Below are 16,963 nucleotides of genomic sequence, written 5' to 3'. Positions count from 1 at the left end.
GAGAAGTGACACCCATTTCCAAGTTGCCCTGATACAGTGCAAGTTAAAATCAGTTAACATATAGCTCCTTAGATACCTCGCAGGATTTTGACGTTAATCTCGTTAATTCATATTTCATTTTCTGAGATAATGATATTGGAAAAAATATATATATATTATTTTATCTCATTTAAACCTTTTCGGAATTCTGAGATAATTATTGCGCAAATGTCATTTTCTCAAGTCAACGTACACGTAAATGTGTAAACCTCTTAACGTGGATTTTATTTTGAAGTGACGCGACTAAATGGGACCGGAAGTTTGCATTGCTCGCTGTAGCTAGGCTCGAGCGGCTGCTGGAAAAGGAGAGCCTTGCGCTGTGATGCCGCTGGATGATGGCTGCCTTCGGTATCTTAAGTTACGAGCACCGGCCTCTTAAACGGCCCAGGCTCGGCCCTCCGGACGTGTATCCCCAAGACCCGAAGCAAAAAGAGGTCAGAACACGTTGATGTTTCTATGCAATGCACATCGGTGATTTTAAACGGTGTTAAAAGTGCCCAGTTATGAAGCTATGCGATAGCTAGCCTGCTTAGCCCCTTACTCCAGACGGGCCTTCAATAACAATGAACAGCACCAAGGTAGTTGTCACTTTGTTAGATAGCCGGGCTACTCCGAGACCCACCGCACATCTACCGGTGTCTTCCACCTACGATTGCCGTCTGCAATTTTGCCATATCCCCACGTTGTTATTTTCCGGTCAAAGTACATGCCCTTTGTTTTGTGCGGTTGTTTTGTGGGGGGGTTTTTGTTATTGTGATGAGGTGTTGCGGGACTAGAAGTAAAGGTCTCCTTTCTGCTCGGAGATCTCCCCCCTAGCTCGGCGTTATCCACACAAGCTATGCAAGCTGCCTGGTTTGGGAGGTACAATGGAGCGTTACCTGTGTCGACATTTGTGCATTCGTTTTTCAGACGCGGATCTTAAACTAGATTGAGGGTTTCGTTAGCGTTGGCGTCCATCCCCAGGTCCAGGTCATGTTAGGTTGCTTGGATTAGATTAAAAGACGCACAGCAGATTAAAGGCCCGTACTGTAAAACTGAGTTGAGGGTCCCCTTTTCCATTTTGTGTGATCTTTCACTGGTGTTCAACTGTATGCTGCCTCACTGTAAACTGTACTGTACAGTATACCGTCAACTGATGGATAACACAGCTGCTTAACTATTGTATGATTGCATCTCTAAATCAATGAACTCCAAACTGTATGAATTTCCCTGTTGGTTATTTTGCAACGTGTAACACCTATATACATTTCTGCTATCAGGATGAATTGACTGCATTAAACGTAAAACAAGGATTTAATAATCAACCAGCAGTGTCCGGAGATGAACATGGCAGTGCAAAAAATGTCAACTTTAATCCCGCCAAGGTATTCAATCAAAAATATAATATTTGTTTCAACGTACCATGTGTCTTTGTTCTGTACATGCTCTCAATGCGTACATTGCATACCTGAGCTGTTTCATTTAGACGTATGCCTTCCGTCGCTCCATAGATCAGCTCAAACTTCAGCAGCATTATGGCTGAGAAGCTGCGCTACAACACATTCCCAGACACGGGGAAGCGCAAGCCGCAGGTCAACCAGAAGGACAACTTCTGGCTGGTCACTGCGAGGTCCCAGAGCTCCATTAACAACTGGTTCACAGACCTGGCTGGAACCAAGCCCCTCACGCTGCTGGCCAAAAAGGTGAGGCTGCCACACTACGGGTTAACGAAGATGCGGAGAGGAGACCTCGTTACGACAAGGACAACAGCCATCTTAAGAGCTTTGTGTTCTCTACTTTTTGGATGCATGAGACCTAGTTTGTTTGGTTTATTATATATGGCATTTTGACTTGATTAGTGTTTCATGCCTCGTGTAAGACATGTTTGAATAATGTTTTGATGGTGTATGCACAACATTTACATAGCACAGTTCCTGTCACTTGTTATGCATTGAAAATCACACAAAGATGGGTTCTCATCTTTGGATGTCTTCTAAGGCAGTTGGGGCTTTAATGTGTTTTGCATCGCTGCAGTATTTTCCAGAGGATTGACCAAGGAAATCTCTTTTTATTAGCCGACCAAGGCTACCACCTTATCTGCTGTCACCCATTCATGCAGCATTTCGCAGCATCAACATTGTTTCCTTTAAATTTCTCTTCCACAGGTTCCAATTTTTAGCAAAAAGGAAGAGGTGTTTGGATACCTTGCCAAATATTCAGTTCCTGTAATGCGCTCGGCATGGATGATCAAAATGACCTGTGCATACCATGCTGCCATTACAGAGACTAAGGTCAAGAAAAGACATGTGACTGATCCCTGTATAGGTGAGGTCACACACAACCAACGCTTGACAGAACCTTTCAGGAAAGAGATTTAAAATGTCTCTTCCTTTTTTTTTTCTCTCACACCTTTTCTCTTTGCACCTGGTTCTGCCCACGGTGTTTGGATTAGGATTATTTTAGAAATAAAAATACTTAACACTGTGAAATTAAGGTGATGTGTCAAAATGTATTTCGTATTTTCATGTGAAAGGATTACCGTTTTGAAGTAGGTCAGACAATAACCCACACGCCTTTCTTGAATTGCATTTATCCATGCAAACATGAACAGAGAAGAGAACGTGTCTGGATGAAAAACTTTCTTTGTAGAATGGACCCAGATCATCACCAAATACCTGTGGGAGCAGCTCCAGAAGGTGGCTGAGTTCTACAGACAGTTCCCCAGCCAGGGCTGTGCCTCCCCACAGCCTGCCACACCCACGGAGGTCGAGACAGCCATGAAGCAATGGGAGTACAACGAGAAGCTAGCCATGTTCATGTTTCAGGTGAGTTCTTCCCAGTATGGAGTAAAAGCTCAGTGCTGCTCATTGATTACATATATTTGAAATGTAAATGAACATACATGTCTGCTACTCTGGCGGCTTGTTGTCGTTTTTTGTTGTGTTGGCAAGGAAGCCATTGCGATAAGCTAGGATGTTACGATGCAAGTTGAATGAAGTCGAATGGTCTGCTTGTGTCTCAGGACGGCATGCTGGACAGACACGAGTTCCTCACCTGGGTGCTGGAGTGTTTTGAGAAGGTTCGACCCGGAGAAGACGAGCTTCTCAGACTATTGCTGCCCCTCCTATTGCAGGTATACTCACCATGCCAACCTCTCTCTGTCTCTCTCTCTCTGTCTGTCTGTCACAGAAACATCCCAGTCCCAACACTGGGTGTTGCTCAACAACTTGCTTAACGTGTATACTGAGTATATTCACGTTGGGTGTTACACACTAAACCCCCTGTTAATTTATATCGTGCTGTGAGGTTTTAACCAAGAGGAACTTGGATTCATTGCTATTAATGCTATTATGCGCTCTGTGCTGCATGGTGTTGGGTTGACTCATGGGTGTCCCGTGAACAATGGGTCACCCATGAGTGCTAGAACAACATAACATTCCTGATGTGCCGGACCAGTTCATAGAGGGCAACAATATGAGGGGACGTTATTCATGGCTGTCAATCAGTGCTGTTGTTCTCTGTGACATTTGGTCTACAGTCTACCACTGTGCTCCTGGTAATGCTTAGGGTTAGGGTTACCCTCCTCCCATATGGATATGGATCATAAGAGGGGATGGGGTAGTTCAGTTGTCTGGGTGTCTGCTGGCCCCCCCCACCCTCCCTGAACAAGATGCGTGATCCTGCTGGCGTGCTTTTGGACAAACGCTTTGTGACTGGTGACCTGGCGGTCGAGATAAGCTGGGGATGTCTCCCCCTCTCTCCCCAGTACTCGGGGGAGTTCGTGCAGTCGGCCTACCTGTCCCGGAGGTTGGCGTACTTCTGCACGCGTCGCCTGAACCTCCTGCTGAGCGACGGCAGCCTGGGGCCGGGCACCGGCGGCCACCAGTCCCACGGCAGTCTCCTGGCCCAGCCGGGGAACGCCCTGCCCCCCACGCCCACCTCCCAGCCCACGGGGGGCAACCAGACCCAGACGCCCTTCACGGACTTCTACATCTGCCCACAGCACCGACCCCTGGTGTTTGGACTCAGCTGCATGCTGCAGGTGAGCCTGGCTGCAGCCCCATAACTGTTTTTTTTGTTATTTTGTTTAAAAATGCGCTGGAGGTGGAGCCGGGTTAGTCTGGCGGTTATGGTGTTTGACTCTCAGCCGAAAAGTTCTGGGTTCAAACTCCAATGTCTGCAGCCTAGCTAGGCTCCACCCCTCACCCCTACTAACGCTCCTGGATGCCATGGATCTAAAAATGTACTCCCAAGTCACTGTGGCTAAAATAGTCCACTAAAATTACTTGGATTGTAAGTCACATAGGCATAATAGAGGTGAACCACATTCATTGCTATCCAGAATCGGTCTGCTGTTGCTATTAGCTCTGTACTTGGTGTGCTATTTCTTTTTCCCTGGTCAAAAAAGAAGATAAGCAAACATGACCTGGTTCCACGTATGTTACCACGACTTTGTTTTGCATCGAGTCTTCACTCCCTGCTCTGCGTGCGGTCTGTCTGTATGTTTTGTGTGTGCAGAGCATCGTGCTGTGTTGTCCCAGTGCGCTGGTGTGGCACTACTCCTTAACAGACAGCAGGAACAAAACGGGCTCGCCTCTCGACCTTCTCCCCATCGCCCCCTCCAATCTGCCCATGCCAGGCTCCAACACTGCCTTCACACAGCAGGTACCCCCAGGCCTGCTGGTGTTGCTTGTCCGTTTGGTTCAACGCATTTCAGTCCAGTCTTTTAAAAAAGGAAAACATATCAACCCATCTGTTATGGGAAAAATGTATTATCACGGTAATTATGGGTTGTTTTATACCGGGGTAATTATGGGTCGATAAATATGCCAATATGCTCATGAATTCTAAAGGCCATTCTAAACTGTTTAACTGATGGTCATTACATCATAGTGTTTGGAAATGTACTGTATGTTATCGGTCTACAACTAGTTTTCCGTTTTCCATTTTCCATATCTTCTCGTCGTGATTTATGTAGACGAATGAAACTGGGTCTCGGTTTCGACCGGTGGTATCTTCAATATTATCGCCTTTTGAACGGCATTGTGTCATCATGACATGAATAATTACCCAGACCTAGTACCAACTGTGTATTCTCTCTAAGAGTCATAACCACATTGAGGCTAACATGTCGCCGTCACTGAGTTGCCGTAGCTCGGAAGATAAAGCCAAACCTCCACCTCCCTCAGGTCCGTGCAAAGGTACGAGAAATCGAGGAGCAAATCAAGGAGCGAGGCCAGGCGGTGGAGTTCAGGTGGTCCTTCGACAAATGCCAGGAGACGACCGCAGGTAAGACCATCAAACGCACCCGGCCGAGCCACCAGACCTCCTCGCTTGGCTTGAAGTTGGTGTTTATTTGAACTGTGACTTGCCCGGGCATGGTTTTTTTTGTTGTTTTTTTGACTTGCCCCGGTGTGATTTTTCCCCCCTGTAGGCTTCACCATCGGCAGGGTTCTCCACACTCTGGAAGTTCTGGACAACCACAGCTTTGAGAAGTCTGACTTCAGCAACTCGCTGGACTCCCTCTACAACCGGATCTTCGGCTCGGGTCAGAGCAAAGAAGGCCACGAGGTGATTCCTGAAAAACAAAACTCAAAAAGGGTTTCTTCTAGGGGCTTGCGTAGGCGCAGGATAATGTGATTGGGGCTTATCTGTATTCACTGTGAACCCCTTGGGTTGAAAGCAACTCCGTAATGACTCAATGGTAAATGTCTTAATAGAATACAAAATGCAACAAATGGACACTTTCTTCACCATTATTTGACTTGCATTCAGTCAGTAAACCTGCAAAAGCATTATTGCAGAATTAAAGTGGGCACATCCTAAGTGATGTGGTGCCTGCGTTCCAGCTTTGTTATCTTCCATATTGGTGAGGCGGCTCTGCCTGAAGGGGTTTCTATTAGATGTGACAAGGCCGAATGTAAAATGGAAGCTGGGGTTTATTAAAGGTCAGAAACAGTGCGTGATAAGGAATGGCGTATTTCAACTAGCTTAGAGCTCCGACAACAATATGTGTTCCAGAGTACAGCTTGCTTCTGGGTGTTGACTTTTACAACTCTTATTATTGTCCATTCTACCCTATCTTTCACAATACCTCACGCTCTGAATTTCATAATCGGGGCGATTTCAACAATATCCGTTTCGCAGTTGCTCATATGGTCCCTGAAGATAAAACCCAAAACCACCTTTTTCAGGTCATCATCATCATATAAAAATTGCATCCGCTCTTCTTCCAGTAGCGTGAGTGCGTTAGTCATACATCGTTCACACGGGTGATCTTAGCTGGGAAATTAAACCCCTAAATCACCCGAGCAAGACCCAACCACACATTTACCTTCCTGAAACTGCACGCCTAAAACCCATCCGTCTCTCTGTCCCTTTCATGCCGGTGCCTAATTACCCCGGGGCTGGGGGCGTGACTTAACAGCAGGCTAAACCCTACTGTCATAACACTGTCTGTGTGTGTGTGTGTGTGTGTGTGTGTGTGTGCGTGTGTGTGCGTGCGTTCCAGATGTCGCCCGACGACGACGCGGTGGTCACGCTGCTGTGCGAGTGGGCGGTGTGCTGCAAGCGCTCCGGCCGCCACAGGGCCATGGTGGTGGCCAAGCTGCTGGAGAAGAGGCAGGCCGAGATCGAGGCGGAGGTGAGGGGACAGCACCGGGGCTGGCTATGTATGCGGAGAGAGGTCTTAAGTCCCTCTCCCCCCCCTCCTACTTGTTGTGTGTTGTACGTCCGGGCACTTGATGTACCCGCTCATTGTGCGTCGTACTTGGTTATAGTACTTAGTTATGTAGCGTCTCATCCAAGCTGTCTATGTTGAATACTGGGAAGGGGTTCACGCAGTGATTGTCGGTGCGTTGTTGGTGGTTCTATGGTGGTTTGGTTCTATGAACATCCTTACGGTACCGACAGCAATATATTGTTTATGTCTTTCTTATGTCACATGTACTCACTGTAAGTCGCTTTGGATAAAAGCATCCACTAAATGCCCTCAATGTAAATGTAAGGAGACCCCCCCCGACCCCCCACCCCCACGGTGATGACTCACCGCTCCCATTCCCACCCCTGCCCGCAAAACCACCCTTTTCTTCCGTTATCTCTCCCTGATTGCGTGCCAGCTCCAATTCTTATCGCTTTTACGAGTTCACGCTACGAGAGTGAGATCACATTTTGTATCGTGACTCGCCTGGGCCGCAGGGACCAGCGAGTCACTCCCCGCCGCGTTCCTTATCTCCGGAGTCATGTACGGCGTTCGTCACGCCGGGATTCTCCCACGATGACATGAATATCCTGCGAAAGGCAGCTGCAGCGACTGCTCGTTACGCTGTTTGATTAGGGATAAAAACTCCGAGGCCGCAGACGGAGATATCCAGCCGCAGTCGGTGGAACATAAGACAGTACAACTCGACGACAGATTATTATAATTGGATGTACTCGTGGCCTCGTGAAGTCTGCAATGCATTGGTTGCTAAAAATAAAAGCCCTGATCTGGAAGGCAGCATAACCTAGTGAGTGAGTGAGTGAGTGTGTTGGCCTCCCTGCCGTAAGGTTCTGGGTTCGATCCCCAATATCCACAGCCTACCTCGAGGCACGGCCGGCCTCCCCCTCCTACCTGCTCATTAATTACACGCATCTGCGATTCACTGCAAGTCGGTTTGGATAATAAACACTATACTAAACGGTCGTCGATAGCTAACGCTGTGTATGTAACGTGTGTCTGCTTGATGATGTCCTCATCAGCGGTGCGGAGAGTCGGAGGTGGTGGACGAGAAGGGCTCGGTGTCGTCAGGCTCCCTGTCGGCCGCCACGCTGCCCGTCTTCCAGGATGTTCTGCTGCAGTTCCTGGACACCCAGGCCCCCACCCTGAGTGAGTCCCCGCTTCATCTGCGTCCCCTCACCGTCGTTTCATCCCGCTTCCCCCCCCCCCCCCCCCCAGCCGTCTCTTTCTACTCGCTTCAGTTGGTTATTGCTTTTCCCCCTAGCAGGCTGAGTGGCAAGCGTGTTTTATATGTGGAACATTTCTATTGATTCATTCAGCCGATCTAAGATTGTTGTGTCCCGTGTTAAATTCCCCGCAGTATTTGATGTGAAGTCGATCGTCTAGTCTAGTCAGATAAAGAAGAAGAAAAAAAAAGACGCTTTTCTAAAAGTTTCCGGTTATTCCCCCAAAACAAATGTGATGAGTAATGAAACACAAGCACTGCTGTTTATTTTCCACGGTTCTTCATCTGGACATTTGCAGCGCACAATTCCTTCAGCGTTGTCATGTCCGGCTTATAAACTATAAGCAGGTGGGCCCTTAAACTGTGTCCCGTCCCACATTCTTTAGCCTAGCATTTATCCTTCAAAAAGGGCAACCTACATCCTCAAGGTACCACAAACAAAATAGCAAAGGTTTGCCACTTTGAGAGCCCCCCCCCCCCCCCTGCTGCAGAGTGAGCTAATACACGAACCACCTGATGAATATCGGCTCAGAACATGAACCAACCCTCTCCTGCGTTTCCCCCCCCCCCCCCCCCCCCCTCCAGCCGAGCCGGCCAACGAGAGCGAGCGGGTGGAGTTCTCCAACCTGGTGCTCCTCTTCTGCGAGCAGATCCGGCACGACGTCTTCTCCCACAACATCTACATGTGCACGCTCATCTCCCGCGGCGACCTGGCCTCCGACGCCCACCTGCCCCGCCCGCGCTCCCCCAGCGACGACCACGGAGACGAGTCGGAGCGCAAGGAGCAGGATGCCGGCGTCGGCGTCAAGATGGAGGCACGTCTTTCCCGGGGGGTTGTGTTTGGGCGGCGGGGGGGTCGATGGGGATGAGTCATCCATGCGTGGGTTCAAAGAAGCGACGTTGCTGCTGTCTTAGTCATGTTCTCGTTCTCTCCACAGGACACCGGGCTGTCGGAGTCGATGGAGGTTGACCACAACTCCAGTGCTAATTTCGACGAGGTGTGTGCCATAGTGTTAGACAGTTGTGTGTGTGTGTGTGTGTGTGAGCCGTATTTTTACGCGGCCGCTTACTGTGTTTCATCAAGCCGGAGCAGCCTGTAAAAGACGCATCGGTGGCTTCTCGCAGAACCTCCCTGTGGTTCGCTTCTTCTCACGTCCTTCTTCTCGTAATCGTCCTTTTTTTTTCCCGGCTCTCTTATCAGATGTTCTCTCCCACGATGCACTGCGAGTCCAAGGGGAGCCCGTCCCCCGAGAAGCCCGTCCCGGAGCAGGACAGCAAGGCCGGGGTGAAGGACAAGGGCATGGACCCGGCCTTCCCCCAGGTGTACGAGCAGCCCCGGCACATCCAGTATGCCACCCACTTCCCCATTCCCCAGGTGGGTTTAAACTTCTCTGCTCGTGGCGTCCGCTGCCATATTGAGGTCTGCTGGGAGCGTGAGGTACAGGGGAGGAATCTGAGTTTAATGAGCATAACTCAGTACATTTTAAATTAAACATTTCGAGGAGCGATCCGCCGTCAAAAGATGTTCTCACCCCATCTCTCGGCGTGTGAACTCATAGCCCTAATATCTTTCCCCCCCCCCCCCCCATCTTCTAAACACGAGTACTCCTTCAAGCGCGTTCAAGCTACTGTGACTTTGAATTTCCCCTGGGGGATCAATAAAGTATACATCCATCTACATCTATATATTTATCCCTTAACGCGTTGCGTCATGCCGACGCCCAGAATAAACATGTCGTCTAACTGGGCTGATCTGCGGGCTCTCCGGGGACTCCTCCACCACAGGAGGAGAGCGCCAGCCACGAGTGCAACCAGCGGCTCGTGGTGCTGTACGGCGTGGGCAAGCAGCGGGACGAGGCACGTCACGCCATCAAGAAGATCACCAAGGACATCCTGAAGGTGCTCAACCGCAAGAGCACAGCGGAGACGGGTGAGCAGCTCCGGGCCTTTGCGTTTCACACGCTATTCAAGGTTGTTGTTGTTATTGTAGTCGTTTTCACTTTCATTTGTAGCTTCGTGGGAATTGGGTTAGCTTGGGGTTATTGGTTAGCCAAATAAGCGTTCTTGTTTTGTTTGTTTTGGGCAGGGCATGCTTATGATTAGGGTTGGGTACCGGGTACCGAGCAGTACCGGTGGCAACATGGTCGGTTCTACCCGGACCGAATGACTACATTTCTTTCGGTGCCTCGTTTCGGTGACGCAACAATCCTCTCGCCCTCTTGTGGTCGGAAAAATTGCAGAGCACTTTCCTCTCCTGCTGCCCAGCTGCAGCCATCATGTCCAAAGTAAAACGCTCTCGCTTTACTTTACTAAAACAAAAAATGACAAAGTGAGCAGCACATGTAAGTGCAATACAACTATTTTGTGTAAGGGGGGAAATACCTCAAATTTAATGAAACGCTTAGTGTTTGGAATAACGCAGTTTAAAAGAACGGCGTTAGGTAACGCCGTTATTTTTTCAGTAATGGGGTAATCTAACTAATTACTGTTTCCGTCGCTACAACACCGTTATCGTTACTGAACGTTAAATGCGGTGCGTTACTATGAATTGATTGAATAAACTGCGTAATCCGAACGCACCCCTGGCTCCATACACAAACTGCTAGTGAGGAGACCGGGTGGGTTAACAACGAGATAAGCGATTATGATTGGCTAAGGCAGAGTCATGTTTCATGGTAGCCAATCGGAGCCAGTGTTTTTACACACAAGCCAGGCCACACGCACCACACACACACACCAAACATATTTGAAGAAACAGCAGAGATGGCGAGTCCAGAGCAATCCGATGAAGGTGGAGATATAAGCACTACTTCAAATTCATTGACATATAGCAACTTTTTTTTTTTTTTTTTTACAGTAACGCAAATAGTTACTTTCCCTGGTAACTAGTTACTTTTATAAAAAAGTAATTCAGTTACTAACTCAGTTACAAGTAGTGAGTAACTATAACTAATTACTTTTTTAAAGTAACGTTCCCAACACAATATACTTACTGAGTTAGCAGCACTAGTAAAAAAGGCCGCAATTACATGTGATGGGTGGACCAGCCTGGCCCAAGATCACTACATCACAGTAACAGCACACTATGTTTGCCAAGGTACCAATAAGCAGAAAGTGCTTCACACCAAAGCAGTGTATGAAACAAACAAAGAGACTATTTTTTTTTATAACCTACAGTGACAATTTTATTTGTTTAAATAGGTCTATACCTTTTCGCAAAGCCTAAGTTGCTCATGTCTTACCAAATAAGTTTCCATTAAAAATGGAAGAATTTCAACAATTGAATCAGTTGTTTGGTCTTTATTTTAAAGAAGGTGCCATATTGGTTCTGGCACTGTTGGGAACTGGTACCTTTTCAAAGAATCAGTGTTGGCATGGCATTTCTATAAAAAAAGAAAAAAGTATTGATTTCGGAACCGTTTAGGAACCGGCATCGGTTTACAGGAATCTAAATATTTAAAACGATACCCGACCCTACTTATGATGCTGATGCTGATGTCATCTCCATCAATGATTGTGTCTATGTTCCCCGTGTGACTTTATGATGGTGCATAGTTCCAAGTACTTCAGATCAAGCTGCTATTGTGTCCCTTGAGCAGCAAGTGACACGGCAGCGATCCAATGCTCTTCAGCTTTTTTTGGGGAGGCTTTGGGTGTGGCGGGGGGGGGGGGGGTCATATTCCCTATTGTTAAGACCCTCCTCACAGTGCAGCCCTCCGACTTAATAGAAATGCCACCAAAGGACCATTGACTCGCAGGTTTTCACGGCCAGACGATTTGTTTGTGGGGAGGGGGTGGGTGGGAGTTCTGGTTATTAATTCTTTCTTTCTTTCTTTCTTTCTTTCTTTCTTTCTTTCTTTCTTTCTTTCTTTTGTCTCCCCAGGAGGGGAGGAGGGACAGAAGAGGAAGAGGAGCAAGCCAGAGGCCTTTCCCACTGCCGAAGACATTTTCTCCAAATTCCAGCAGCTGTCCCACTTTGATCAGCACCAGGTCACCTCTCAGGTCAGTCCCCCCGCCCTCACGTCCTTCTCACCCCCCCCCCCCCAACCCCCTCATTAACCTCTCGAGTACCTTGGAAGCGGCTGATCGGTAGTTAACGGTGTTAGTAGTTTACTAGCTGTCGCCTTTTGCCAGCGCCGTAGCTCCTGGGGGACTACGGCAAATGAGTCAGAGGGACTCATTTGAAATTCAACGGCGTTCCGATGCAAATTAGTGTTGTGTGCGGCGCGGTTCGAATGCTGTGGTTATTTAGTGCCGTAATGTTCTGAATTGGCTGTACCTCTCTTTTTTTTGTTTTTTTCTCCCGAACGATTCCTCCAGCACACCTATTTATCTCACGTCGCCCTCCCCCGTGTACACTCAGGGAAGGTGGTTCGGGGGCGGGGGGGGGGGGGGGGGGGATGTATGACTGCTTCTAATGACGTGTAAAGAAAATTGTGGAAAATTACTTTGTCGTAAATGTGAAGTGCTCTTGGCGTCGGAATGCCCGGAACGAAGCTCACTATTAGCATAACAAGAGGCTGCAGGGACATTTGGAGGGTTTACTGGATGCAGTGCGGCCCTGAGCTAACCCTGCTCTTCTGGGTAATTAGCGCTGCTTACAGACAGTTCAGGACCTTGGTTATGGATAGTTTGCCGCTCTCCAGAGGGTTAGACTCGTCAAACAACGTTGAAGGGGGGGGAAACCGATGCAATGGATAAGTTGCATGGCAGCAATATCGTAAATGTTTGTCTTGATTGATTGGCAAAGCAATCCTTAAGCGCTTGTGTGCCCAGCACACTTTTCCCTGAGAGGACCTTCTCTGCTCTGAAATGGTGAATCCATAAAGACTCAGACAATTACCGCCACCACTGCAGTCACGCTTGTTGAGCAAGTTTAGAGATAAGCGGGCATTTTGTCGAGAGGGAAATCATTTCAATAATTATTCATTGCTTTGTGTAGCCGTTCGTTCCTCCCAAAACAGGTGAAGTTGTAGTTGTTGTTGTTGTTTCCTTCTGCAGATATATCCATGGTCTATAATCCGTTGTTGACATTCTTAATGCCTTCTGTGTTGTACACAGGTGTCCAGGAATGTGCTGGAACAGATTACCAGCTTTGCCTTAGGGATGTCTTATCATCTGCCCCTGGTGCAACACATACAGTTCATCTTCGACCTCATGGAATACTCGCTCAACATCAGCGGTCTCATAGACTTTGCCATTCAGGTAGGAGCGGTCTACTATTGGATTTTTTTTTTTTTTGGAAACCGCCATTTCATGGTGACGCGTGGCCAATGATTTTGTTTTTATCTGCAACTGCCACAGACTTAAATCTTATATTTATTTTCTGCTTTTCAAATATTTTTGTGCAATATTAAATGTTTTTAAAGTGGATTGGAAAAGATTTGCCACTCTTTGGTGAACTACTGTTAAAACTACTGCGGTCCGCCTGGAACAGTCATTTCACTTTCCATCCACTGCGTTTCAAAAATAACGCAAACTCAACATTGTTTTGTAAGCTCAACGCCTCGGTCACCATCTCATGAACACTGACATGTTTATCTATCCAATCTAAAAACCTATGGCTAATAAAATGAGTGGTTTGAAGTCGTCTAAGTCTCACCAACACAGAAACTACCGTTGTGTTTTCGTGTGTCTTCCCCTGACCTGACGTCCACCACTCCCCCAGCTACTGAACGAACTGAGCCTGGTGGAGGCCGAGCTGCTGCTCAAGTCCTCCACCCTGGTGGGGAGCTACACCACCGGGCTGTGTCTCTGCATCGTGGCCGTGCTGCGGCGGTACCACTCCTGCCTTATCCTCAACCCGGAGCAGACGGCGCAGGTCTTTGACGGGTACGTCTGAGATGGAATATCAGCCACGAATTAATGCAGCCGTGCAAAGGGGAACATTTATTTTTTTTATGTATGACTTGTGAAAGAGTGTGGTCATTAGAGCTGGATGGGAGTTAGCGTTCTCCTAATGCACACGCTGCTCATGGGCAAGTCTGGGAATTAAATCATTGACTATTAATTAACTAAAGCTGCATTATGGGAAATGTTTTTTTTTAACTTGTGAAGGGCTTTATGGCTTGCGCTGTAAGTAAACATTCTCCTAATACAGAACTTACTTTCAGCCCTTGTTCAGTGAAGTCGTATTGCATTCGGGGGTACGGGAAGGAAAATTGAACATTGTTGCTTTAAATTAAAATATTTCTGAATGGAGCTTTCGCTTTCTAAGATGATGTGTGGTTTGTGAGCTGCTTAACGGATCGTGTGTGTGTGTGTGTGTGTGTGTGTGTGTGTGTGTGTGTGTGTGTGTGTGTGTGTGTGTGTGTGTGTGTGTGTGTGTGTGTGTGTGTGTGTGTGTGTGTGTGTGTGTGTGTGTGTGTGTGTGTGTGTGTTGGACCCCCGACTGTGTCAACGTGTCGCCAGGCTGCGCATCGCGGTGAAGTCCGGCGTGAACCCCGCCGACTGCTCCTCTGCAGAGCGCTGCATCCTGGCCTACCTGTACGACCTGTACACCTCCTGCAGCCACCTCAAGAGCAAGTTCGGAGAGATCTTCAGGTGAACAGGGCTGGGGCCGGGTCAGAATATTCCATTATTCGATTATTCGTTCCCGAGGGTCAAAGCCGATTTTTAACGTTTGGACCGTTAACGTTTTTTCCCCATTCAAATAAACAAGAATTAACGGACGAAACTAATGTTGGTTCTGTAGCACTATTTGTTTTTTTTATTATTATTATTAATCACGTACAGAAAAACAATATACACAAGCATAAATATTAATATATATGCATACAACACAAACACCGATCACTGTTAAAGTTAGTTCTTTTGCGTTTAAGATATTAAGTGATCTCTTGCCGATGATCCATGGCTGCCTTTGTGAATGTCGGCACACATCGAATAATCGATTATTCGTTCATACCACCCACTGACTATTCGACCATGAAAAATTTGAGTTATTCACATCCCTAGAACAGGCTGCCTCTGGTGGTCCCGTAGCTAGAGGCCCATGTATAGCAGCTGTGCATCTGAGCTTTGACATCGTTGTAGTAGGATCTATAAAGAGCAATATATTTTTTCGTAGCGATATTCAACATTAGATTGCCTTTGGGCGGAAATAAGTAATGTCTTTATATTTGCCAGTGTAAGGTGGTGCTTTTAGTTCCGTGTTTTCATTAGTTGCAGATGTGTAATTTCGTTTTAAGTGTCATATTTCCTGCAGATACTTTGAGAGGCTGAATATATTGGGCTATAAACCTCATCCGTTCCTCTCCATTTCCCTGTTATTAGTTATTCTAAATCTATTTTATCACTGCCCTGTTCCTATAGTTGACATAGGAGTTTCTTTTCCTTTTTTCTTCTATTCAGTATCGGACGAATGTTCTTTCATTCCTGAAGAGCGCAGGGTTGAACATCGCAATGCCATTATTTTATTTTATCATTCTTTTGCCCCCGATTTCTATAATATTCCTAACCCTTAACCTTTCATCACCTTTTCCCAATTCGACGCCCAGCGAGTTCTGCTCCAAGGTGAAGAACTCCATCTACTGCAACATCGACCCGTCGGACTCCAACATGCTGTGGGACCCGGTGTTCATGATGGAGGCCATCTCCAACCCCTCGGCCCACAACTTCAACCACTCCATGGTGGGCAAGCTGCTCAACGACAGCCCGCCCAACCGCTACAGCTTCGTGTGCAACGTGCTCATGGACGTGTGCGTGGACCACCGGGACCCCGAGAGGTGCGTTGAAAACGTTCACGCCGAGCCCCCGATGTGTCCGGTTGGTGGACAAGGTTGTCCTGTTGTGTTCTTGTCGCCGCAGTGGGGGGGCCGCAGTTTTGAGTAGCGTGGTGATGTGCCATGCATCGCGGTGGAAACAACCGTGTTGGAAGCAGCCCACTTTCTATTCTGCCGGCTGCTGGCGTCTGTACAGCGCGACTATTTCAACAAGAGGCGTTCTTTTTGTGAACGCGCTCTTCTTGTAATACAATCATCGATCAGAGTCGTGTTGTGTCGGACTAGAATAGACGGAGAGGCTGTGGGATTCGGTCCATTGATGTCATTGTTGTCGGTGTCAATCTCCCAGAAAGGGGAGCAGAACACCATGCTGCTGAAAGAGCTCGCCGGAGAGTGGTGTGTCTGTCTGCACTAACGTCCACTTCAGTAGTTTGCGGTTCGCGTCTCACTCAAACGGTTGTTGGTGGCGGTGAAAGACCAACAAACAGCGTTTTCTACCCCTCTGGGTCCACGGGTGCTCTTGTTTCTCCTGCCCTCGGTTCCGCGGGGGGGTCACTCTGAACCTCTGGTGCTCTGCTGTGTCTCCAGGGTGAACGACATCGGGATCCTGTGTGCCGAGCTGACTGCGTACTGCCGCTCGCTCAGTGCAGAGTGGCTGGGCATCCTCAAGGCCCTGTGCTGCTCGTCCAACAACGGCAACTGTGGCTTCAACGACCTGCTGTGTAACGTAGATGTGAGTGTGTGTGTGTGTGTGTGTGTTTGTGTGTTTAGACCATACGTGCCTACTACTACTACCACTACCACCACTACCACTACTACTACCACCACTACTACTACCACCACTACCACTACCACCACTACTACTACCACTACTACTACTACCACTACCACCACTACTACTACCACTACTACTACTACCACTACCACCACTACTACTACCACTACTACTACTACCACCACTACTACTACTACTACTACTACTACTACCACTACCACTTCCTGCTATTTCACAACAGAACTATTTGGTGCATGCCGTGGTTAATATTTTAAAAACTTTATTTAAAGTCAAGTTTATTTTTAGAGCCCTTTAAAACAACAACAGTTGACCAAAGTGCTGTACAAATCAACTATCTAGTTATAAAAACACAAATAATGTAAAAACAATTTAAAGAAAAAAAAGGACAGACAATAATAAAACTTATACAGAGTTAAATGCAAGAGAAAATAAATGAGGAGGGATTTGAAAATGGGTAAAATCCTTGATAAGATTTTGTTAAA

At 47.5% G+C, this 16,963-nt stretch overlaps 1 protein-coding gene across 1 annotated transcript; it reads left to right on the top strand.

Annotated features, from left to right (window-relative positions):
* Positions 1 to 348: 348 nt before the first annotated feature.
* On the top strand, positions 349 to 16,418 carry LOC311375764 (mediator of RNA polymerase II transcription subunit 12; the record flags this gene model as incomplete). The annotated part of the gene is made up of 22 exons (XM_084490827.1): positions 349 to 473; positions 1,299 to 1,403; positions 1,530 to 1,721; positions 2,184 to 2,343; positions 2,668 to 2,843; positions 3,041 to 3,151; positions 3,785 to 4,060; positions 4,537 to 4,683; positions 5,208 to 5,307; positions 5,453 to 5,589; positions 6,530 to 6,661; positions 7,759 to 7,885; positions 8,547 to 8,776; positions 8,900 to 8,959; positions 9,163 to 9,336; positions 9,747 to 9,891; positions 11,845 to 11,963; positions 13,023 to 13,166; positions 13,630 to 13,793; positions 14,373 to 14,504; positions 15,461 to 15,688; positions 16,274 to 16,418. Coding segments are annotated over exons 1-22 (3,306 nt in total), but the record flags the coding sequence as incomplete, so codon positions are not given.
* Positions 16,419 to 16,963: the final 545 nt, after the last annotated feature.

The sequence above is a fragment of the Micromesistius poutassou genome (assembly GCF_964030765.1).
Source record: "Micromesistius poutassou genome assembly, contig: SCAFFOLD_4780, whole genome shotgun sequence".
Classification (NCBI taxonomy): Eukaryota; Metazoa; Chordata; class Actinopteri; order Gadiformes; family Gadidae; genus Micromesistius; species Micromesistius poutassou.
The sequence above is the reverse complement of the archived record's forward strand: the minus strand, read 5'-3'. Positions and strand labels throughout refer to the sequence as shown.